The 23,879-nt window shown below is 42.2% G+C and overlaps 2 protein-coding genes and 1 long non-coding RNA gene across 5 annotated transcripts in view; 1 reads left to right on the top strand and 2 right to left on the bottom strand.

Annotated features, from left to right (window-relative positions):
* Positions 1 to 657: 657 nt before the first annotated feature.
* On the bottom strand, positions 658 to 11,207 carry LOC143498544 (uncharacterized). The gene is made up of 3 exons (XR_013125963.1): positions 10,694 to 11,207; positions 9,546 to 9,619; positions 658 to 847 (listed from the first exon to the last, which is right to left on the bottom strand). It is a non-coding gene; the product is annotated as an uncharacterized LOC143498544 (long non-coding RNA).
* Positions 7,978 to 18,503, top strand: acadl (acyl-CoA dehydrogenase long chain). Of its 2 annotated transcripts, none has more exons than XM_076993709.1 (11): positions 7,978 to 8,136; positions 11,404 to 11,574; positions 11,764 to 11,901; positions 13,442 to 13,606; positions 13,990 to 14,056; positions 14,317 to 14,481; positions 16,155 to 16,256; positions 16,404 to 16,517; positions 16,839 to 16,966; positions 17,543 to 17,629; positions 18,120 to 18,503. In XM_076993709.1, the coding sequence occupies exons 1-11, from the start codon at positions 8,048 to 8,050 to the stop codon at positions 18,211 to 18,213; spliced, it is 1,320 nt and encodes a 439-aa protein (XP_076849824.1). In that variant the 5' UTR covers positions 7,978 to 8,047; the 3' UTR covers positions 18,214 to 18,503. The 2 variants fall into 2 exon arrangements, with proteins under 2 accessions (XP_076849824.1, XP_076849825.1); XM_076993710.1 differs by lacking the exon at positions 18,120 to 18,503 and adding an exon at positions 17,233 to 17,260.
* A 3,487-nt stretch (positions 18,504 to 21,990) lies between these two features.
* The window catches only part of tnfaip8l3 (tumor necrosis factor, alpha-induced protein 8-like 3), a 40,115-nt gene continuing 38,226 nt past the window's right edge, over positions 21,991 to 23,879 (bottom strand). The window contains exon 3 of one of the 2 annotated variants that reach the window (XM_076993707.1): positions 21,991 to 23,871. In XM_076993707.1, coding sequence (XP_076849822.1) covers positions 23,309 to 23,871 — 563 coding nt within the window. In that variant the 3' untranslated portion in view covers positions 21,991 to 23,308. The remainder of the gene's footprint in view (positions 23,872 to 23,879) is intronic. The other variant, XM_076993706.1, reaches the window with a different exon arrangement.

Below are 23,879 nucleotides of genomic sequence, written 5' to 3'. Positions count from 1 at the left end.
GTGGGATTCCCAAAGATTTGCAGCCCTAGTCTCACCTGTGCCTTGTCTCGTCATCACGGGGGAATGTATTATTCACCTATTTAATGTGCGTTCACACAATGTCTCGTGCTCGTCTTTGTCTAAAGTTCGTGCTTGAGTGAGCTACATGTTTAGTGTGCTTGCACTTTCACGCCGGACTTCACTTTGTCACTTAAATAAACATATGTGTCAACACCAATGTCCTCATGCATAAGCAAATCAAAATAAGACCTAATAAGCGTATCTCCATTCATTGTGGCATAAATCTAAACAATCAAAGTATATACAGTTTCAGGGAACTGTTACTGCCTCTCTCCTTGTATCTGTATTGTATGCGCTTAGGCCAGAAGTGTTTGCAGAGGAATGAATGAAAACGTGAGAACGAATTGTTAATCGTGTGAACGAATTAATAAATCTTGACAAGTTTAATAAAAACATGCGCACGATTAACACGTTTATTCATCTGCAGTACGTATTTTAATGGATGCCAAAATGACGTTCAGTATAGCTAAAATGCAGCACCTGAACGTGGCATTTAGAATCAAACCTTCTTAAATTAAAATTACATTTAAAGCTAGATTTTATATTGTTCTTCCTCCTATGTGTGACGCGGGGATGGAGGCAGCAGGAGGCAGAGGCTGAGTATCGAAAGGTTTATTCTCCATAATGAAACCAAAAAACTCAGGCCACTTGGCAGTATAGAAACAACAGTATAACTGAAGTTAGGTAAGGCTGTAGACGACGTCGGGCAGGAACAGTGGTGCGGCAGTCTCTCCCACGAAGCGAGGCGAGGGGTGCAGGTAGAATGCGCAGCACTGGACAGCGCGACCTGTGAGAATATAAAGAGCCCGAGTCTGATTAACGACAGGTGTCAGTACTCGGGCGATTGGGAGTGAGGGAGTGACCGGGAGTGAGAGGGCGTGCGCAGCGCTACAGTGGGCGTGTGTGTGGTAGGAGGTGTGTGTGCACGCGCCCTCTGGTGGCGTCTGGGCTGACCCACCGTAACACTATGAAATACATAAGCAACGAGATCATATGAGGCATTAAGAAGCCTAAAGACTCAAACAGAAATCTACACTGGAAAAATTATGCTATATTATTTTGTCATTAATTAATATTATTATTAATATTAATATTATTACCCCAAAACAATTAAGTGAAAGGGATTTTCCTTTCACATGTTTATTTAACAGAAAATCAACAATAGAATAAAGAATGCAACAAACGTGTAATTAACAAATTAAAGATTAGCGTCTTGCTGGTGCCAGGCGGAGGCAGTCTTTAAGGCATTTTTCGGCCTCTGCTTCCGCTGGAGCTGGTAGGGCTGGGTTCTTCACTGTGGCAGCTATGTGTCAAAATGTAGAATATTATTACTATTCTTATTAAAGAGGCATATAGGCTACACATTTATCAGCTGTATTACCCTGTATACAATAAACTGCATTTAAGAAATAAATCATCTAATGTATCTGTTATTAGGCTAGGCTTAAGGTATTAGGCTACAAGCATTATAATTAATTGGAGGGGGACTAGTATTTGCCAAGTGTGTTTCCATGAGTATGTTTCCTAGTGTTAGCCAAAGCTAAAACGAGGCTACCCACATTTTATATGGACCCAAATACATTAGGTCTCTTGGATATAAATATAATGATTTCCCGTTCGAAACCCAAACATTTTAGATAAACGGAACCTTTTTGACCACTTTGTACATACAACCTGTATCTTTGGACTGAATTAATCAAACAATTTGTACCATTGCTAAATGGAAAGATTTCATTGCCTAGTTTGCACTAAACCACTAAACAAAAGGCAGAACAGGACTAAGCTAAACACAGAGGGGAAGATACAGACAAACGGGTAAGTAAGATGACTAGGAAACGATAATACACACGAGAACATGCTAATCCATAAAGCCATGTAAACATTACTGGTAGAAACATAACACCAAGGGAGCAACAACTAAAGGGTCAGCGGGTACAAACACCAAACCATGAATGACTAACCCTAAACGGATAACCAGGGAGTAAACAACAGACAATCATGAATGACAGGGAAAACAACATACACAATACATACACTACCAATGATAACTAGAAACGTAACTAAAAACAAGAACAGAAGTTAGGATACCAGTCATGTATAAATGACTGTTTTACATATTTTCATAATTTTTTTTTCTTTACATATTTTTCTTTACCTTTAATATATGTTCAAACTTGCGAAGTAATTTTTCTACCTCTTTTTTGTATGTTTTCTAAGCTGCTGTAACACCACAATTTCCCCATGTGGGATAATAAAAGGCTATCTTATCTTATCTGATCTTATAAACAATGACCGACACAGGAGTGTAGAACGGAAGGATTTAAATACACAGACAACATGACGGTGAAACGAGAAGCAGGTGGGAACAATGAGGACGGGTGTGGCAGACAGAGGGAGAAACCATGGGAATGGGTAAGCTAGGCGGGACCAGGGAGGAGGGAGGGGTTGGACGTGACAACAACATATTTTCTATGACTTGTATTTAGGTATTTATCATAGGGTTGCGTATTGTTTTCAGCTTTGCATATGTTCTGGTATACTTGCAAATTATCAAAAACTTTTTCCAGCTAAGCTGCTAGCTGCTATGAGTAGGGCTGCCATGATTAGTCGACTAGTCACGATTATGTCGACTATAAAAATTGTCGACGACTAATTTAATAGTCGATGCGTCAGGTTTTGTTTGTTTGTTTTTTGTCTTTTTTCTCTCCAAACTGCTGTGGCAGTCTCCACTGCTGCGTCTGCCTTTTTGTCCTTGACACACATGCGCAGTAGTGGAAACCGGTGTAGGCAGTAGACGACATCCCAGGATGTTATACAGACAGGCTCTGGTATCAAGGCTACCTGGCTACAGAACTCAAACGTGATCCCACACTGTTCTTAAAATCCCACACTTTTGAGTTCCGTAGTTGGGTTCCGAAATGCGTGCAGTGCAATATCTGCAAGGCAGAACTGGCCTTCCATGGCAGCACAACCGCGATGCACGAGCACTGGAAGCATCTTGTGGCTGAGTGTGACAATGATGAAGACAGGGCAGTCATGGCCTAGTAGTTAGGGAACTGGTCTTGTGACCGGAGGGTCGTGGGTTCGATTCCCAGACCTGAGGCCATGACTGAGGTTCCCCTGAGCTAAATTGCTAGTTACCTGCTAAAACTAGTGTAAACAGAGTGATAACTTAGTACTTACTCATCTTGATAGCTGCAAAAGTTAACATTAGCAATGGCGATTTGTTTCATTAGCCATTGCATGCATTCATGTGTTTTCTGTAATGTCAGTGAGACCAAAACTTTGTTTGTGAATAATTCCTTAGTTTCAGGTAAGTTGATTTAAATGCAGCTAAGTTTGATGCCAGAGACAAATGAAAGAAAGAAAAACCTAAAAAATATATATTTTATTAATGTATACATTTTTTTGTTTAAGCTAGTGCCTTACCCTTATTTTAATAATTGTTTGTTGCAACAAGATGCATATTCATTAAAGATTTAATTAACTGTGATCTTTAACCCCCTGCACACAGTGAGCAACTAGCTGCTCAGCTAGTTGCTCGCCATGTGCAGACGCTTGAGACAAGATTCTCTGCCTCTTGTGCCTGTGAGACATTTAACGTGTTTGATATTTTCTGGCACGCGTGCCCGAAATCTCACCGTGTGCGCTCGGCTGAGCAATTAGGCTCAGCAACTTTGTGTCACCAGCCAATTGGAAGCTCTTGACATGACACTTCAGTGTCACGTGGTACTAACGGTAGCGTAGACCAAAAGAAGAACAAGTTGCGGAGCTGCCGTAACTTGTTCTTTACCCATTCAACTGTAAAATAAATTTTTTCTCTATTACTTTTTTTCTAATAAATACATTTATACAATCTCTATGTTGTTTTTTTGTTTTTTGTTAAATCCAAGTCGAGTTGAAGAAGAGCATAGCCCCTGGTAAGTAGTTAACTGTATAGAATACAGCTACATGCAAAAATATATATATATCAAATATACATCAAAGTAGTGGTGGGCCGTTAACGGCGTTATCCGCGTTAACGCCGTTAATGGCCCACCACTAATCAAAAGTAAAGAAAGAAGTTGAACAGATAATAAATGAGATATAACATGAGACAACAACCATGAGACATAAGATAGTTAACATGACTTATTACATCGAATTTGGCGATAGAATAAAATAATAATAATTTTATCAATTCGGTGTAGGGTTGCCACCTGTCCCGGCAAAAAAAAATTCATTGAATGTCCCGGTTTTCACTAGGTTACTTCAAACGACTATTTAGACTGTTTCTGCACACTTTAAATCTGTCTTTTCTCGCTGTGTCCATTTTACACCCCCCACCCTGTGTCAGTATGTGTCATTTTACACCCCCCACCCTGTGTCACAGTTTTTTGTCAGACCTAAGAGGCAACCCTAATTCGGTGTCGTCAGGATATGGTGTCTCAATCAAATGCTGCTATGTGTTTCATAAACCCATGTTTCACAACACCGAATTGATTAAATTATTATTTTCTTGTTCTATCGCCAAATTCGATGTAATAAGCCATATTAACTATCATACATTTCATGGTTGTTATTTATTATTTGTTCTTTTACTTTTTTGTTCTGAACTTCTTTACTTTTGATTAGTGGTGGCCGTTAACGGCGAAGTGTCATGTGACTCCAAGCGAGCTTCCAATTGGCTGGTGACGTAATGTTGAGCCATATTGCTCAGGCGAGCGCACACGGTGAGATTTCGGGCACGCGTGCCAGAAAATATCAAACACTAGATAAATGTCTCACAGGCATAAGAGGCAGAGAATCTTGTCTCAAGCGTCCGCACATGGCGAGCAACTAGCTGAGCAAACGGGCACGCGTTTGCTCAGCTAGTTGCTCGCTGTGTGCGGGGGGCTTTAATGTGTATTTGGAGCACGTTCTTGGCCAGAAATCTAATTCTGAGCTTAGGGTAATATATTGTTACCCAGACCCACAAAGTAAAAATTTCTCCACCAAATTGGGTTTGAAATATATTTATTTTCAATCTGCCCAGGTTACATTATGATAGTACGAAATTCATATCAAAAGTTAATGCATACCTGTCAAGTGTCCCGTTTTGGCCGGGACAGTCCCGTATTTTACCGCTCTGTCCCGGCGTCGTCCCGTATTTTTATTTTCCCGTATTTGTCCCGTATTTTCAGTTTTCAATTTTTATTTTTTTAAAGCATTCATGTGCTGCTCCAAACAGAATTCTGTCACTAGCCTCGCGAGAACTGCCACCCAGACTATTGCAGATGACAGTTCTCGCGAGGCTAGTGACAGAATTCTGTTTGGAGCGACACATGAATGCTTAAAAAAAATAATTAAAAAAATAAAAAAATCAAACTCGCGGGTTTAGTGTCGACAGTGGGAGCAAACCTGGAACAACAAATCAGAGATGGATTTAACGAGAGAAGGCAGTCCTGCCAAAAAAGCTAAGCATACGTGTAAGTACCTTGACGAATGGGACAGGGAATTTACTTTCCTAAAGTGGAGCATGAAGGGGCATAGCTACTCATTCTGTAAGATATGTAGCTGTGATTTTAGTGCCTCTCATGGGGGAAGGAACGATGTCCGTCAGCACAAACAATCTGCCAAGCACAAACGCGAGATGTCCCCATTTGTAGCTAGAAATACCACTAGAAAATTAATTTTTTAAATTCATTTGTAGTTCAAAACATATTTGGGGTGTTTTTTCTTCACTTTTTGCCACTCCAAAGATGTTTTCGTTTCTCCTACAGCCTCGATTGCAGCTATATGCAAATAACTGATTATGCAAATTAGGCGATGACGTCATATACGGGAAATGTCCATATATGTAATGCTGCAGGCCGGAGCCCCGGTGGGCGTGGGTAAAGGGCGGAGCATGTGTCAATCATTTTCGAATGCAGCCAATCAGATAATAGACTTTTGTTGTCAATCAATTTTTATTAAGCCAATTATCAGCCAGAGTTAGCTGTCAATCATTTTTTACTGCAGCCAATCATCTTAACAGATCTGCCAAAAGAAGGCGGAAACTGCACGGAGAATCTCTTTAAACAGAAGTATATGCCGCTCTTACACAAAAGTAGCTGAATAAAAACATTAGAAGAGCTATGACTTTAGACATTTTTAAATCCAAGTTTAAAATACTTCTCACTTATTTTTCTGGAACGGCACTTTAATGTTTTTTTCCTTTATTGCACGTATTGCATCATTTGTACATCATATATATACGTGACGAGTGTAAATTGTTAGCGGAGGGGGGGTGTAAATGGACACAAATTAAGTATTATATCGCGATCGATCGCCAAGTATAAACGCCTCTGCCGAGCTGAGCGTTGAGGAGCGATTTTGATTGGAGGATCGTGCTCTATTTTTTATTATTAATTTTTTTACTGATGCTGGTCCAGCGTGTCGCGTGTCACTGATTATGCCTCGGCGTGCCAACGGTGGCCCGCGTGCCATAGGTTGCCGACCCCTGCTGTAGAGCCTTTGAATATTAAAACCATTGTAGAAATTAAGTTCAGATGTGACCAGCAATGGAGCGCAAGTAAAAGGACGCGATCACACAGTCTCATTGAAAATGTAGGAGTTAATGAATAAAGTGCACCAACGCAAAACCCGTGACATAATCCCAATAAAGTTTGAAGACCAGTATTTTTTTATATAATCAGGCATTGCTTTTAATCGTCATAATTATGGAGGGCTACCTAGATATCGTATGCTCACCGTGTACATCTTTCGCCAAGAGAAATTCGTGGGCAGAGTTTAATTACATCTTTGCGGGAGTCATTGAGTTGGATTAACTCTGATTTGATCAACTCTGTCCGATAACTCCAACACTCCATCGTCATTTGATTATATCAAAACAATACTAGTCTTCAAACTTTATTTGGATTATGTCACGGGTTTTGCGTTGGTGCACTTTATTCATTAACTCCTACATTTTCACTGAGACTGTGTGATCGCGTCCTTCTTTTACTTTACTTGCTGAGCTTAATTTCGACAATGGTTTTAATATTCAAAGGCTCTACAGCAGGGGTCGGCAACCTATGGCTCGCCGGCCACCGTTGGCACGCCGAGGCATAATCAGTGGCACGCGACACGCTGGACCAGCATCAGCAAAAAATTAATAATAAAAAATAGAGCACGATCCTCCAATCGAAATCGCTCCTCAACGCTCTGCTCGGCGGAGGCGCTTATACTTGGCGATCGATCGCGATATAATACTTAATTTGTGTCCATTTACACCTCCCCTCCGCTAACAATTTACACTCGTCACGTATATATATGATGTACAAATGATGCAATACGTGCAATAAAGGAAAAAAACATTAAAGTGCCGTTCCAGAAAAATAAGTGAGAAGTATTTTAAACTTTGATTTAAAAATGTCTAAAGTCATGACTCTTCTAATGTTTTTATTCAGCTACTTGTGTAAGAGCGGCATATACTTCTCTTTAAAGAGATTCTCCGTGCAGGTTCCGCCTTCTTTTGGCAGATCTGTTAAGATGATTGGCTGCAGTAAAAAATGATTGACAGCTAACTCTGGCTGATAATTGGCTTAATAAAAATTGATTGACAACAAAAGTCTATTATCTGATTGGCTGCATTCGAAAATGATTGACACATGCTCCGCCCTTTACCCACGCCCACCGGGGCTCCGGCCTGCAGCATTACCCTTCTCAAAATGTCCCGTATTTTTTAATACAAAACTTGACAGGTATGAGTTAATGTCTGTTAATGACTGTCCAGATGCTCATGATATGCTGAGTCAATTTGTTTAAAAGCAATATTTTGCGGGTTTCATGTGTGACTAATGCTTTTTGCGTTTAAATTGCGTTAAATTAATGATTACATGAACGATCAAGCGAGTCAAAGGTGGAGCTCTTATTTTGACACACAACCCGTCTCTATAGAGCGCTGACGTGTTCCGGGTCTTCGGTATTTTTATGTGAAAAAAACAAAATATTTTGAAGTGTCCTGTTGCAAGTCACCGTGTACATCATGTTTACATCCAAACTAGTGAAAAATATTATGTCCCGAACACATATATTTCTGCTGGGAAACCGTACGGCAGCTGCTTCATGCAGAAGGTAACGTTAAGATATTCTCAAAAGCTATTTTCTGAAGCGTTTGAAAAGACACGTACACTAGGTTGCCGACCCCTGTGATACATGTGGCTTCTCCGCGTCCCGAACGTCCGCAGTAATTGCACAATGTCATGTTCCAGTGTATAACCTCTGTGTTGCACCGAATTCAGCACCCCACCGTGAGATGCGTACCCTTCTCAGGAACGCGTGCAGTTCTCAGGGTTCGTACGGTCATGAAAAACCTGGAAAAGTTATGGAATTTGAAAATAGCAATTTCCAGGCCTGGATAAGTTTTGGAAAAATAAAAAATACTCAAATGTTTTGGAAAAGTCATGGAAATTTGCTTGACACAATAAATGTATGTTGTTCTGATAACCGGAAGAAAAAATTAATAAATATAATATAGCCATTTTTTTTCATTGTGCGGACCGCTAACGTAACTTCACACATTAGTTCACTGCGTTAGCGTCGGACTCCAAGCGGAGCTGTAGATTGTACTTTGATGTAAATCAGCGTAATGCTGGTAAATGCCGATTAAACAATGACTGCTTCAGTTGGACAAATACAAGCTATGGCTTGTGAAAGACAAGGACACGGGGCGTGCAAAATGTGCACGGTTAACGATGGGGTTAGAGACTGAAAAGATTTAGATACGTTTTGATCGTAAACACAGTATAGAAAAAAAACTAACGACGTCCTCGTGCGTACAACGCGAGAAAGAGCTATCGTGTTGCCGAGATGGGCTGCAGTGGAGCCTGTGCTGCCTCAGCTTATCGTACACAACACTCCACTGTGCTGCCACTGCTCCTCCGTGCACGCGCGAAATAAAAAAAAAAGTAGGTCGTAACTCCGGTTTATATTGATATTGAAAATACGGTAAATGTTTATTTTTTCAATTAAACCACGTGGCTTGTCATTAATGTATGATATACTGTGGAATTTTGGCCTGGATTATTTCTTATTTTTCATGTCTACACATATGTTTAGAGAATGTATAGTCATTAAAATTTGCCTCAAAGTCATGGAAAAGTCATGGAAAAGTCATGGAAATTGATTGTCAAAAAAGTGTATGAACCCTGAGTTCTTTCTAAAACAGATACAACCCGCTTCTATATCGCTAAAAATAACAAGAGAAAAGGACATTTCAGTTAACGGTGATAGAAATCGCTGAGTTACAGAAAAAGAGCGAAATTTTCCGGTGCAATCATAGTTTACGTTGTGCACAATGTTACGTTACTTTTACTACGTGCATAAAAACGATACTTTAAGCGCTGTGACTACCAAAATGATTTTAAACTGATTTTGCAAAGCGGTGACACTAAAGAATTTAGTAAAGAATGTAGGTTTGCTTGATAACCAGCATCAACAACAGCTGCATTTAAGGCATTGATGGAGTAATGTCCCACACATACTGTGTTGTATGTGAATGCTGTCCTTGTCCAGGGCTCTCAAGTCTCACGCATCCCATGCCTTTTTGGGAGACCACCTGCAGATAAATGCACCCCTCTTAATTCATGACATTCACGGAGTCGACATGAATTGGTCCGAACTACATACTTCTAAAATGATTTTGAGCTAGGATCAACAGATAATTACAAGGGTTTTTTTTTTTGGCAGACCACTTAATTAATAAAATTACCACAGTAAATCCGATCCGATCTGATCAAGATCACAGCATAGTACATAATTCTGGCCACTGTAAACTAATAAAAAATCTCAGGAAAACCAGTATCAATGACCCATATCATAGCATTGTAGAGCCACTCTAGACAAATCACCCCAGAAGTTTGGTGCTCACGCTTAAGCACCTGAGCGTCTAGAAAGGGAAGCCAGCACTGGCCTTTACTGCAGTGTATCACTGTCTGTCTAGTCTGCTGTATAGATACATTCCCAAGGGGCCTGTGTTCCACTCACATGTTGGTCATACGCAATACCTGCAGCATCCTGTGGAAGCTGTGTGAGTCCCAGCCTTGAGACCCATTTAGGATAAATAAATAAGTGAAGGTTTAAGACCTATATGTTTCTATTCTTAAATCAAATATAGGCACCATGTCAAACCAGCAGGTGGCAGCACCACCAGCAATACATAGAACAATCTTGCTGCAATGAAAGGAAGAGGATACTGGCTCAATCCGAAATGGCATACTTAAGTAGTATGCACTAGATTTCAATGCATTACGTTCTGCTCAACCGTTAAAGTAGTATGTTCTTTCATTTAAAACCTTCCTGTAGTCTCAGGGAAAGGCAAACAGGTACTGTAGGAGCACACAGAGATGGCTGGTGTAGCACTCCAGCATTCTGGCATATCATTCTGTCAGGCTTCACCATCAGCTATTAGCAAGCAGACAGTGTTATCTGTGTAGCTGAATACAAAGCGATTTAAACAGAGTCCCACGTTTTGAGTCCTACGTGGCTCTCAAATTGGCTTGCTCAGCTTGCTCATGTCAAATGCGTCAGCGTGAAAGGGGAGCTAGGTTCCCGTCTGTAAATTTATTCCCCTCTAGAACTCCTCCACATCGTTTTTGTTGCAGTCTCTACCCCAGCTTGTCCCTATACCCACCTTTCCTCTTGCTTGAAGACCCTTTGATTCTTTTTCAGTGGGTCCATCAGGTCCATCGTGTTCTGCAGAACAAGGAAGCAGAACAACTGTTGCAAAGGAGAATCTACTTTCTTCACTCAAAAGTTAGTGTAGTCTGGGAGACAGTGGCTTGGTTCATCATGGACCTCCCCATGTGACTCATAGAGTGTGTCCCAGTCTGCCTGCTTCAAGACATCCTGCACAGCCTGTTCAGTTCCCTTTGTCCATGTCCTTGCATTCCTAGCGGTAATAGGCAACCCTTCCACTGCGAGACTGTGTGCGGGGGTGAGATGGTCCAGGTTGTGCAAAAATCCACCCTACAGCTGCAGTCATATATTACGATGTAACTGAATAACAAGTCATGTGTCCTATTTTCTGTTGCTATGTTCTACAAGGAACAATTTGTGAAAGCAAATAAATGATTACAAAGTCTGACTTAGTAATGTTAGGTAAGTTAACCCTATTAAACCTTTATCTCAATAGCAGGTGTCAAGAAATTTTGTAATTTGGTGTAATTCTCATACCTATCTCTCAGGACATAAAGCAGGCTGAGCACTTTCCTAAACCTGTACTCTGGAGTTAAATGTCATTCCAGCATATGCATTTAAATATGTATTGTATGTAACACTTTTTTGCGAAGAGCAGTATACCTCTGTATTAATCACGGTATTCTCTTTGACTCCATTTCCCAGAACGCAGCACACACAGTCTCAGGGCGAGGCTTCAGCCTTTCGTCCGGAGACCTCCATGGCCAAATCATTGATGGACATTGGAACACGACGTATTTTCTCTGAGGAGCACGACCTTTTCAGACAGAATGTAAGACGATTCTTTAACGAGGAAGTGGTGCCCTACCATGCTGAGTAAGTATGATGGGTTTCTCATTCCGCTTTGACCTTGCTCATAGGCTTACCCAGATTTTCTTACCTTGTAAGTTTATTCAATTGAGTATTATGAACCGCATGTACCGCATGTAGGAATGAACTGTTCAAACAAACCTAGTACATCTGTCATATATCAGCAGCTATTTGTAATTTTTTAATTGTGTGTAGGTGGGAGAAAGCAGGCGAGGTAAGCCGAGAAGTGTGGGAGAAGGCGGGCTCACAGGGGCTACTGGGTGTCTATACTCCTGCTGAGCATGGGGGAGTTGGAGGAGATCTGCTCTCTGCTGCCATCGTGTGGGAGGAGCAGTGAGTAGTTGGCTGTCCCTCTGTCTCTGCAGTTCACTGGTCTCTCTATCAAATCTATCTCGTCTTGCCTGTCTCCACACCTTGCGTGTGTCTTAGTTGGTACTTTCATCTATCTCTTAGAAGTCTCTCGGCTGTCTGTGGGTGTTTCTTTTTGTCTCTCTTTCACCATCATGTTGACACCTGTATTTTACCTGTGTGTTGATACCTGTGTGTTTTTGCTTAGTTCACACACATGAGTCAGTTTATTGGTGACACTTACCTCATGACCAAACTCTCTGGTCAATGGCCATTTGGTATAGCTGTCTCCCAGATACAATTATAGACTGTAACGTGCAGTTGGCCTGTGCAAATTGGCAGTCTCAAACACCTATTCTCACACATTCATTACTGTCAGTTTTCTTACACTGACATTGTACTGGCATGGGTGTAGGTCTTGATATAATCCCCACAATCAGTTTATCATAAATATCATATCATATTTTCACACACATCACATCACTGATGGATCTTGTCTACCACCAAGTTCAGCTTGATGTGTTGTGTTGGATCAGGGTGGAGAGCTCCATCCTTAAAGGGCTGGTGTGGATGGGTGTTTTTCCAAATTAAAAGGATCACAATGGATTCCAGTTGATTTCAGGACTTAGATATTTGATCAGTCATATCAGTTGTTCTCCTGTTTGGTTGGATTGAAAATCATATCACATCAGTCACATCAGCCCTTCCTGGATCGTGTCCAAACACCTGGGACCGAGGATGGTAACACAAACTGTGTTGCAGTTTTTTTTACAGGTTATTTATACAAGAATATCTCTTATATGATTAATGATTATTATTATTATAAGGATTCTAGAATGCAGTGTACATGTAAGTGAGTATATGCTATAGAATGTTCCATACATGGACTATTTGCAATGATCTTAATCTTACAAATTTGCAATGATGTTAATCTTACAAATGCAGCCATGTTGCTTTGTCCAATAATTTCAAATCTTCCACAGCATCACTGCTTGTTATTTGGAAAATGAATGATTTATTGCACCCCTATTGCATTTTAAGAACATCAGAATAATGAAACTGATATAGCAGCAGGCTTGTTGGTTTATCTGCAGTTATTTGCTGCAAGCTTGAGGATAAGATCTACTATAAAACCCCAGGGGAAGGTGAACCCGTTTGAATTTATATTGTTAAACGTGTCCTTTGGGAAGGAATCCTGTGCAGGTGTTTGACAAACTCTTTCCCTCTATGGACACATCTGCCAAATGCTCTTCTAGTTATGTGTTATTGATCAAGGCATCTGTGTAATCAACTTTATTATGATCATCAGTGGAATTTATCTTACCTTACACTAGTAGTTTATTATTGCGTTAGCTCTCCACTTTGTATTGTATTGTAATATTGTACTTATTGCACATCACTCTCTGTATATAAAAGCACTGGTGTGCGTGTGTGTGTGTGTGTGTGTGTGTGTGTGTGTGTGTGTGTGTGTGTGTGTGTGTGTGTGTGTGTGTGTGTGTGTGTGTGTGTGTGTGTGTCATTCTAGAATGTACTCTAACTGCTCTGGCCCTGGGTTCTGTCTGCACTCTGAGATTGTAATGCCCTACATCTCCCACTACGGCACCCCGGAGCAGGTGAAGCGCTACATCTCCCAGATGGCTGCTGGCAAATGCATCGGTGCTATTGCCATGACAGAGCCAGGCGCAGGCAGGTGAGCCTCCACCCAGTCAGCAGGTGTCAGAAAAACCACTCCCTTTGTTCCAGGAGGACATGGAAACTGAAATAATTCACTCTACAAGCCTAATATTCAATCCCTGCTCCTCAAATTCTGGTTCCTGCAGATTTGCCTACATGTCTTTATATATGAGTCAGGTTTGCTGATGCAGTGAAGTAATTGTTCAATAATTACAAAAACCCACACCAGGTTTGGATTCAACAGCCGGAGTTGAGTATGAGGGCTCCATGGCTGTTATTATAATGCTGCTTTGATTTTATTTTTAATATGACAGACGTGATAGCTGGAAAGTGTACTGTAGTACTGCCATCCACATGTGTTTGGTACCAGTAGTAATTTATTGCTTTTGTGCCTTTAAGTGATCTTCAGGGAGTCAAGACTTATGCTCGGAAGGACGGCAGTGACTGGATTCTGAATGGAAATAAGGTTCTGCATGTATATAATGAAAAATGTTTGACAACTCCTACTTATATTTATATATTCCTGCTATGTAATATATGTTGTTCTGTAAAATGTACAAATGATGTAAAGCTCCCTCCTTTGCTCACTCTCTCTCTCTGTAGGTCTCACTCTATTTTTCACTCTTTTCACTCTCTCTTTTTCTCTGTAGCTCTAGCTCTTTCTGACTTTCTACCTCTAGCTCTCACTCTTTCTAAATTACTCTAATAGGCCTGTGTCTCTCTCAGGTGTTTATCAGCAATGGCTGGATGAGTGACCTGGTGGTGGTGGTGGCTGTAACGAACCGTGAAGCTAAATCTGCAGCACATGGTCTCAGTCTGTTCCTGGTGGAGAACGGCACCAAGGGCTTCCACAAGGGACGTAAGCTCGACAAGATCGGCCTTAAAGCTCAGGTATACACACACACACACACACACACACACACACACACACACACACACCTGGCACAGTTATGCATACGGCACAGTAGCAACGTATTTGAACACCCAGTCTAAACATGCACTAGTACTGATTTTTGGACTTTGTATGTATGTAAAAATGTACATTGTTATTTTCCATCTCCTTTCCCTTAGCTTTTCTAGGTTTTTGACTTGAGACTTGACATGGACTCTAGCCAAAAGAGTTGTGACTTTTGCATTTCACAACTTTTGAACATCTTTGGTGGTGTGATTGGTTGTATTCTTACCTGTAGTGTACCTAGGGTTGCCACCTGTCCCGGTTTTCTTGGGACTGTCCCGGTTTTCACGTTGCTGTCCCGGTTTTCCCGGGCTGTCCCGGTTTGTCCCGGTTTTCCTTCTTTTTAATATTCGGTCCTGGCAAAAAAATTATAATTTAATGTCCTGGTTTTCACAAGGTTAGTTCAAACGACTATTTAGACTGTTTCTGCACACTTTAAATCTGTCTTTTTTTTCTCGCTGTGTCCATTTTACACCAAGGTAACTGGAGTAATATGCTCCCAAGATCTTGTATGGGTCAGTACCGTAGCAGCAGAATTCTGCACATATTGCAACCTGCTCAAAGCCTGAGCATGGAGGCCACACAAGAGAGCATTGCAGTAGTCAAGTCTGGAAGTAACAAATGCATGGACTATAGTCTCGGCGGCAGTGAGAGAGAGGAGAGGGCGAATCCTAGAGATATTTTTGAGATGGTAGAAAGCTGTCCTACATGTGTTGTTGATATGTGAGTCAAACGATAATGTAGAATCAAAGATTACTCAGATTTCTCACTAGTGTTGAGGTAGACACAACAAAACCAGGGATACAGACAGTAGCATTACTAAGCCTCCTGACAGTAGCAGGAGAAGCAATTATGATGGCTTCAGATTTGTTATTATTTAAGCTCAGGAAGTTCTCAATCATCCAAGCCCTCACATCAGTTAAGCATTTCAGCAAGGCACCAGGTGGCAAGCTGTGGGTTGGTTTTGAACAAATATATATCTGGACATCATCAGCAAAACAGTGAAACTGCAGCCCATGATGTCACCAAGAGGAAGGATATACAAAATAAAGAGCAGGGGCCCGAGAACAGAGCCCTGGGGGACACCATGTGACAAGGAGCATGTGTCAGATCGAAAACTTCCCATTGAAACAAACTGCTGCCTACCAGAAAGATAGGATTGAAACCAAGCTAATGCAGTACCAGTTACACCAACCATGTTATTGAGCCGAGTTAGTAAAAGGCTATGAGACACCGTATCAAAGGCTGCAGTAAGGTCCAACAGTACAAGAAGATTCAGCAGTCCTTGGTCAGCTGACATCAGCAAGTCATTGACAACCCTAACAAGAGCAGTTTCAGTGCTGTGATTCCTCCTAAAACCTGATTGGAAGACCTCAAACAGATCACATGATTGAATATGTTCTGTTAACTGAGCAGCCACTTGGCATTAATTGCAGGCTTGTAGGCTGTTTTTCCACTGTGATTGTAGGCTGGTCTCCCCGTATGTGCTTTTGTAGGCTGGTCTTCCCGGTTGTGCTTTTGTAGGCTGGTCTCCTCGTGTGTGCTTTCGTAGGCTGGTCTTCCCGTGTGTGTTTGTAAGCTGATTTGCCTCTCTTGTGTTAATCCACAGGACACAGCAGAGCTGTTTTTTGAGGACGTGCGCCTGCCGGCTGAGGCTGTACTGGGGGATCTTAACAAAGGCTTCTACTGTCTCATGAAGGAGCTTCCTCAGGTAGAAAGCAGAGTTACCACAGGTGGAGAAACCAGTCAGTTTCTGTTGCCTTCTCTTTCCCTATATTTACCCCTCCTACAACTACTCCCCATCTGTCAACTTGTTCCTGTTACCCTCATTCCTGCCTCTCCCTCTCTCTCTCATTAGGAGCGGTTGATTATTGCTGTCATGGCCCTGGCCAGCTCTGAGTTTATGTTCGATGAGACACGGAACTATGTACTGCAGAGGAAGGCATTCGGCAAAACCATTGCTGACCTGCAGGTGAGAAGGTTCTGAATCTAACCTCAGAACCCTAATAAAACTGCAGTCAGAAAGGCTGTATAAGGAGCTTGAGCTAGGCTGGCATAATTAAAGAGACACAGTCCACTCTGGGAGGGACAACCACACTGGATCACCCTGAATATTTACAGCACTCTGCTGTGTAGCTGGTATGAGTGCAGGCCAATCGTGTCCATTTTTTTTGCCATTATTTTAAAACCTTATGTGAAATTATACTAATGTATTTTCAGTTCAGTATGAACATGTGTAGTTTGAACTCTCTCCCTCTCCCTTCCCTCTCTCTCCCTCTTCTTCTTTGTGCAGACAGTTCAACACAGACTGGCTGAGCTGAAGACGGAGATTTGTGTTGGTCGATCCTTCGTTGATAACTGTCTCCAGCTGCACAGCATGGGGAAACTGGACTCCAGCACGGCATCCATGGCGAAGTATTGGTGAGCTTCCTGCTTCAGAGCCTCTCACTTGGTTTCCTCTACACTGTAGCTGTGTGGCACATTGCCCTTTCATTTATTTTCATTTTTAAATTTTGTTTAGTATTTAATCTTTACATGTGTATTTTACTTTAACTCTTTTATAGCTCCTATAGCAGGTTGCTTTTTTTTGCATTTCTTTTTGTTTCTAAATATACTAAATATATGTTTTGACACTTCAGTTGTAATAATTTTTTAGCTTGACCTCTTATAACAATTTTTTTGCAAAGGCTTTTCGGAGGTGACTGATTCCTTGAGGTAATAGGCTTTATTATTTTATACTTTTTCCTCCATTGCAATACAAAAATACATACAAATCATAAATTTTGATGTGCTAAAAACGTTGACTTTTACAAGTTTTTACATTTACTTTACACAAGCTTCAAGCGAAAATATATAGTTTGCAATAGACATTTATGCACTACAAAAATAGACATTTTCTGATTTAGCATTAATCATTTGTCTGTACAACCTTCTGCCTGGGCCTTCTCTTACCTCTGCTTACTTCTCTTCCTCTCTCCTTACCTCTCCTCTCTTCAGGGCCTCAGAGCTGCAGAACAAGGTGGCCACACAGTGCCTACAGCTGCATGGAGGGTGGGGCTACATGTGGGAATACCCAATCGCCAAGTGAGTCACATACTTTGATTATTTACATTCTAGCTTTCATGAATTCAGAGATTACAGCCTTGAAATCTGTCATTGTCCCTCGATCTTCACTTTCCTAAATTTCCTTAGGCATTCACCTCCAAGCACATGCGTTTACCTTCTCAGTGTGCATGCACTGCCAACAGGGGGCAGCATTCGCCAAGCCAGGCTAAGTGCTGATGAGTTTTCTACTAGTGTAGGCTTGCATGGTGCACCTCTTTGCTTACTTGCATACCTACATGCAACCTTTATTTTTCCTCCCACTCCGGGTTTACTTACAATGGCTGAGAAATTGAATCTCTGCTCAAGTTCAGAACTCATTTAATGATCTAATGTTTCCAGTCCTTGCAGTGCCTGACTGTCAGCTGTCACTGCTTTCACAAGCAAAGGATTGTGCCTGTGTGAACCACCCGGGCCCTGCCGTGGTTTGCACAAATGCGTCCAGCTGAAAATTAATGTTTCTCCTGCACAGGGCATTTGTGGACGCACGCGTGCAGCCCATCTATGGTGGCTCCAATGAGGTGATGAAGGAGCTGATCGCACGCACCATCACTGGACAAAAGTAGACAGGAAGGTGGAGACTAAACGCAGGAGGTTTCAGATCTGACCTCACATACAGACACTAAAGATATGGGACATTTGGTGAGAATCATGAAGTGGTAGTTTAAGGAACTTGATAGGCTTTACCCCATGGTTAACATTTATTTGAAAAATATTTTAAAGATTGCATATATTAGTGGGCTTTCCTAAAATTTATGCAAATAATTTCATACACATTTGAAAGAGTCTGCAGATAATGAATATATTTTGTTGTAAAAATGACACCCCTCTACTTCAATAAAAAAAAGCATGCAGACTGTTTCTCACTTTTGAGTGTTTTGTACCTAGGGCTGTGACGGTATGGATTTTTTGGTATGGATCCGCATAAAGACGCTACTGATTATATTGTCGATTTACGTTTCTATGCATAAATAAGAACTAGACTTTAATTATCCATCACAGCAAACGGCACATTACCTACGTGTTAATTGTGTTAATTAACACAATTAAAAGTGTTAATTATTTTAAATAAAATACACACTGGCTATGCCGAAGTTCACCTCTGACCACGACTTTGCAGTATTACAGCAGTATATGTCAATGAACTAAGTTATAATCAATGTAACTCTCGAATATCATCTGTAGCGTCTTTATGCGTGTGCTCAACACATGTTTGTTTGAAAAAAAATCTCCGTGGTGCCTGTTACTTGGATGTGCTAAATGAAATTGAGCACTTTCTTCTTTTATTTACATCTTTGTCCTACCACCTGATTAACTTTCTGCTCCGCCCTCTGACGGGTGAAGAAACATCTACTGAAAAGCTGCATCCCATTATAAACCGCATGGTTAAAATCGTGGGGAAAAAAGTAGTGGCTTATAGTCCGGAAATTACGGTAATCGCACAAAAAAATCCAGCGCACACCCCCCATTCCCCAACCCCCATTTATTTAATGGACGGTTCCTCTCGTGTACATAGCAATCGCAATGGAAATGTTTTTTCAATGTTTTTTCACAATGGAAACGATTCATTTTATAGATAAATAAATAAATAAATGGCGATAATGAGCACAACACCGCGGTAGGCATTACATAACCGCAGTGTTGCGATAATGAGGTTATCGTCACAGCCCTAGTAATACCTGCAATACACACAAACACAGATACTAACACCAAAAATATGTGAATATGTGTTAGGTGAATGTGGAAGTCCAGACCGGCTGCTCTCTGTGGTGGGGGTCTGGGCTTGGATGCGGTGGCGGAGTGGGGAGTCCCGCCGGTCTCCCCGGGCCGACCTCTCCCTGCCTCGAGCATGGGGGCAATGAAGCATGGTGCCTCATTGGGGGGTGTATATATGTCCATAAGAGTGTATATGGGTGTGGGTGAATGTGTGTGGGAATGTATGTAGGGATGGATGTACATGTGTGTATGTGTATATGTGTGAGGGTCTATATATGAGGGTGAGTTTGGGTGTGTGTGTGGCTGTGTATGTATGCGTATATGGATGTGTGTAGGTGTATACATGATAAAGGTGTATATAAGGGGTTGTGTGTTTGCATGTAGGGGTGTATATATGGGGGTGAATGTATATATGTGGTTGAATGTATGTGTGAGGACAGCCGGTTCTGGGTTGGGGGCTAGTCGTGCCCGGTCCTCTCCCGGCTGCTCCCCTGTGGTTACTGCTCCCCTACAGAAGGGGTGCCTTCAGGGGGGCGCCTTGGGGTTTCGGTGCCCGGCTTGGTGCTCCGGCGTGGCAGTTGGCCCGCTCCCCTGGGCGGTTGTGGTCCGGGGTGGCTCGGGGCTCCTCGGTGGGAGGGGGGCCCTGCCAGGTTGTGAGTGGCTCTCGGGGGCGAGTGGCGCTGGGGCCTTGCTGCTGGCCCATGGTGGGGCGGGCATCCTGGGGGGGGGGCTCTGTTTCCTCTGGTTCCCCTGGACCTGCACTCCTTGGTTGGGGGGGCGCTGTCCGGGGTCTCCCTCTCCCTCCCGCTGGGACGGGCATGTGGGAGTCACTGGGACTCCACTGCACCTGGAGGGGTCGTGGGCGGGTGGGATTTCCGGGTCTTTCTCTGCCTACCTCTGGCCTCTTGGGGAATGTTGTCGCAGCTTTCTACCCTTGCTGGTAAGTACATTCCGTACATTTATCCTATGTTGCACTTTTATGTTGCACATAAACACACACTTACACATACACATACATCACAGTCATTTGTGCTATATGTCTTGGGTACACTTTCTGCTCTTCTTTGCAGTGGGCATTTGAGCTGGTTGTGTTTTTTTTCCCCTGCCATTCTGTCTTTTCCCTATTTATTTTCTCTCCCCCTCTTTTCTTTTCCCCTCTTTTCTATATCATGGTCCACCTAACCCCAATTATTGTTATCACTATTGCACTATATTATACAGAATTGTTATAATTTGATCTGTACATAAAAACAAAGTTGTCCTCCAAAGATGGGGGATGGAGGTGGGCCAACAACAACAAAACCACATAAACACTGCCATATATGGTAATAGATTACAGGACCCAATATTCCCTTGAATTATCAATCAATCAAAATGTATTTATATAGTGCTTTTTACAACAGTTTTGTCACAAAGCAGCTTTACAAGTGTCCGAGTCCAAGCCCCCAGTGAGCAAGCCAAGGGCGACAGTGGCAAGGAAAAACTCCCTAAGAGCATGAGGAAGAAATCTTGAGAGGAACCAGGACTGGGTTTATCCTTCATCCACAGCCACAGAAACAAGACCTGGGACAAAATCTCTGACCATATAGGTGTGTCTCATGCTGACAGGTGGTTTGGAGTTAGTCATTTCTGTGTTTGTGATTTTTCTAATGTTGGTGTGTGGTGTATAATTCTGATAGGCGGATATGTTGTCTCTTTTGACTCACATCAATGTGGTGGTTCTCTGTGTGTCTGTATGAGATATGTAGTGTTAGTTGGTGGTTGACAGGGACTGGGAGGAGTTACGAACACTACTAAACATTACAAGAGGAATTCAATGAGATCCATATCGGCCCTTTCTCGCTGTCTCCCCTCTCCTACCGCACCCTGCTCTGGCATGTGTTTGCCCATACTATTAATATGTATTCAAACATCCTCTTCTAGCCTATGCAAATTATAGACATGATGTTAAACAGGAAAACTTTTGAACAGAGTTATGCTGAACTGCCCACAGCTGCAGTAGTATTTCTTCCACAGCCGCCAATTCAAGCACTCTGTTTACTTTAAATCTAGAATCTTAAGCCTTGCTAGGGCCCACCAAGTTTGAGCATTCAGTTTTTGGAACATGCAGTATTCAGTTAGCTTAACTAGAGCATTCTAGATTTGGTATAGGGGTTTATACATCAGTCCAGGTCTATGGCACAAGTAGTTGGGCACTGTGATGCAATAGCTTGAGATGCTTTAAACTTTCTCTCATAAGCAAATTCTGTAAAATGTCACTCTACACCAGAAGAATTCCAGACTTCACATTCACCTGAGTCTAGATTAGATCAAGATTACTTTGGTCACTTCAAATCAGATATTTGTCTTATTTTGTCTGTGCTCTTATCCTGTGTGTGTGTGTGTGTGTGTGTGTGTGTGTGTGTGTGTGTGTGTGTGTGTGTGTGTGTGTGTGTGTGTGTGTGTGTGTGTGTGTGTGTGTATGTATGTGTGTGTGTGTGTATGTGTATGTGTATGTGTATGTGTGTGTGTGTGTGTGTGTGTGTGTGTGTGTTTAAAACTGTTCCTCTTTTTGCTCTTTGACAAGAAACATACATCATTAAACCAGAGCTATCTAGCTCAAAACACTTGTAAAAACACCCATTTGAACTTTGAACTGTCCTGACTCAACATTAGTAATTTGGTCTAAATTCAGGACACACAATTTGAGAAGGAATGCATGTCTTTTTAAACAAGGCTTTTAATGAAACTTAACAGTGTTAAGTTTTACAGTGAAACAGCTCTATCAGTGATTGTGGGTATCAAATGGAACAGTGGAAGAACGTTTCTAATGTGGTAATACTTATCAGGACCCATTGGGTACACATGAACCTAGGCACATGAAGGTTGACTAGGATCTCCTAAAGCCAAAAGCAGAGGGCAGTCTTCTTTTTTCCAGCACTCCAGAGAGACAGCTGGGAGCACTAGAGTGGTTTTTGTTTGCTGGACAATGTTGGACTTGCTGGATCTTCCCAGCATAGCTGTTTTGTTAATGAGACAGCAGTGTTACCTAGGAAACCTAACTGGGACATTGCAGCTAGCTCTGGGCAGAGACCAGTTTGTAACGTCACTTGCTAATCATTTTGCCCATAACGGAGCTAGCTCTGTAGGTCACAGGCAGTGACCTAACTGGCTAACTAGTATAATCAAAACAATGTCTTAACAACTAAAAGACACTAATGTGAGTTCAAACGGAATGTTTAATTAGAGAGCAGCTTACAGGTAGACCCTGGTCAGGAGGTTCTAAAGACGTTTGATGCTCACACACACACACACTTGACATCCACACATGCTCCAGGTGAGCGTGTTTGTGTGGAGCAGTATTTGTGAATTCCCCAGTAAAAAGGGCTATGTGTGTGTGTTAGAGTTACATGTCCAGCAGTAGAACACTAATGCTCCCAAAATATACTTCACACCTGTCTGGAACCCTGATTATTGTTGCTTTTGTTATTTATTTTTGGTTTGCGCTTTGTTCAGCCAAGGTGTTCGTCATATTGGCTGTGAGCTCTCAAAGTGTGTGGAACAGTAGTGCAGGATGGGCTTTTCAAATCAAATGTTTAATTTTTTTCAGTGCTCACACCTGTTTGCGTGCACACAAGCAATAACACAAATGCACACACCAAACGCCACTGTAGCCAGTTTTGCATTGCTGTGCTCCTGTTGAAGGACTGGCAGGAAACATCGTACAGGGCACATGATGAACACAGAAGCCCCTACGATTTTACACATAGGCACACGCATACAGAGGTTTGGAAACAACCACATCAAGGCATTGTGATATTCTGTCTCACACTGGGGAAAGAAGTGAAAAAAAAATCTTTGTAATACAGAGTCCATTACCATGGTGACTTGGTAGAAAAGGAGTGTGTAGATGGCAAGCAGGTAAGGAGGATGGAGAGAAAGTGAGGGAGGGGGAGGAGGAGCTGGCTAAAGCACCCCCTCATCCAGAAATTTGTTGATCCCATCGCAGATCTTCCTCAGGTAAAGTCTATAGTCTTCGCTGGAACCGTAAAGCTCGGTAAGAAACTCCACGTCAGCAAAGTGGTTGAAGACATGGTCGATGCGGCCGTGTGAGCGCGTGGTCAGGTGGTGCTCCACCAGCTCATGGAGAAGGTCCCTACACTCCAACAGCAGCTCAGACAGGATGCCACAGTCAAACGTGTACTCCACCTCGTAGAAGCTGACCACCGTCATGGCTGCCTGGTTCATCTTCTTCTTGAAGCGCTCGACTGTGTCGAGCTCCTCTGGGCTGAACTGGTGGTTGCGGTAGAGGATGCCAATCTTTAGCGCAATCTTGATGACGTCCTTGATGATCTTGTGTGCCTCCTTCTTGCTCTTGGTGTACTCACGGCTGGCCTTGTACAGCTCGTCCAGGATCTCGCTGCTGGTGTCATCCGTCAGAAGGTTGGCTACTGCCATTGTGGCCATCTTGCTCAGGATCTTCTTCTGGGCTTGAAGAGCCAAATTCTTGGAGTTGAAGGTCTCTGGCCCTGAGAGA

Source organism: Brachyhypopomus gauderio, chromosome 2 (assembly GCF_052324685.1).
Source record: "Brachyhypopomus gauderio isolate BG-103 chromosome 2, BGAUD_0.2, whole genome shotgun sequence".
NCBI lineage: Eukaryota > Metazoa > Chordata > Actinopteri > Gymnotiformes > Hypopomidae > Brachyhypopomus > Brachyhypopomus gauderio.
Note: the sequence above shows the minus strand (reverse complement) of the source record. Positions and strands in the feature narration are given on the sequence as shown.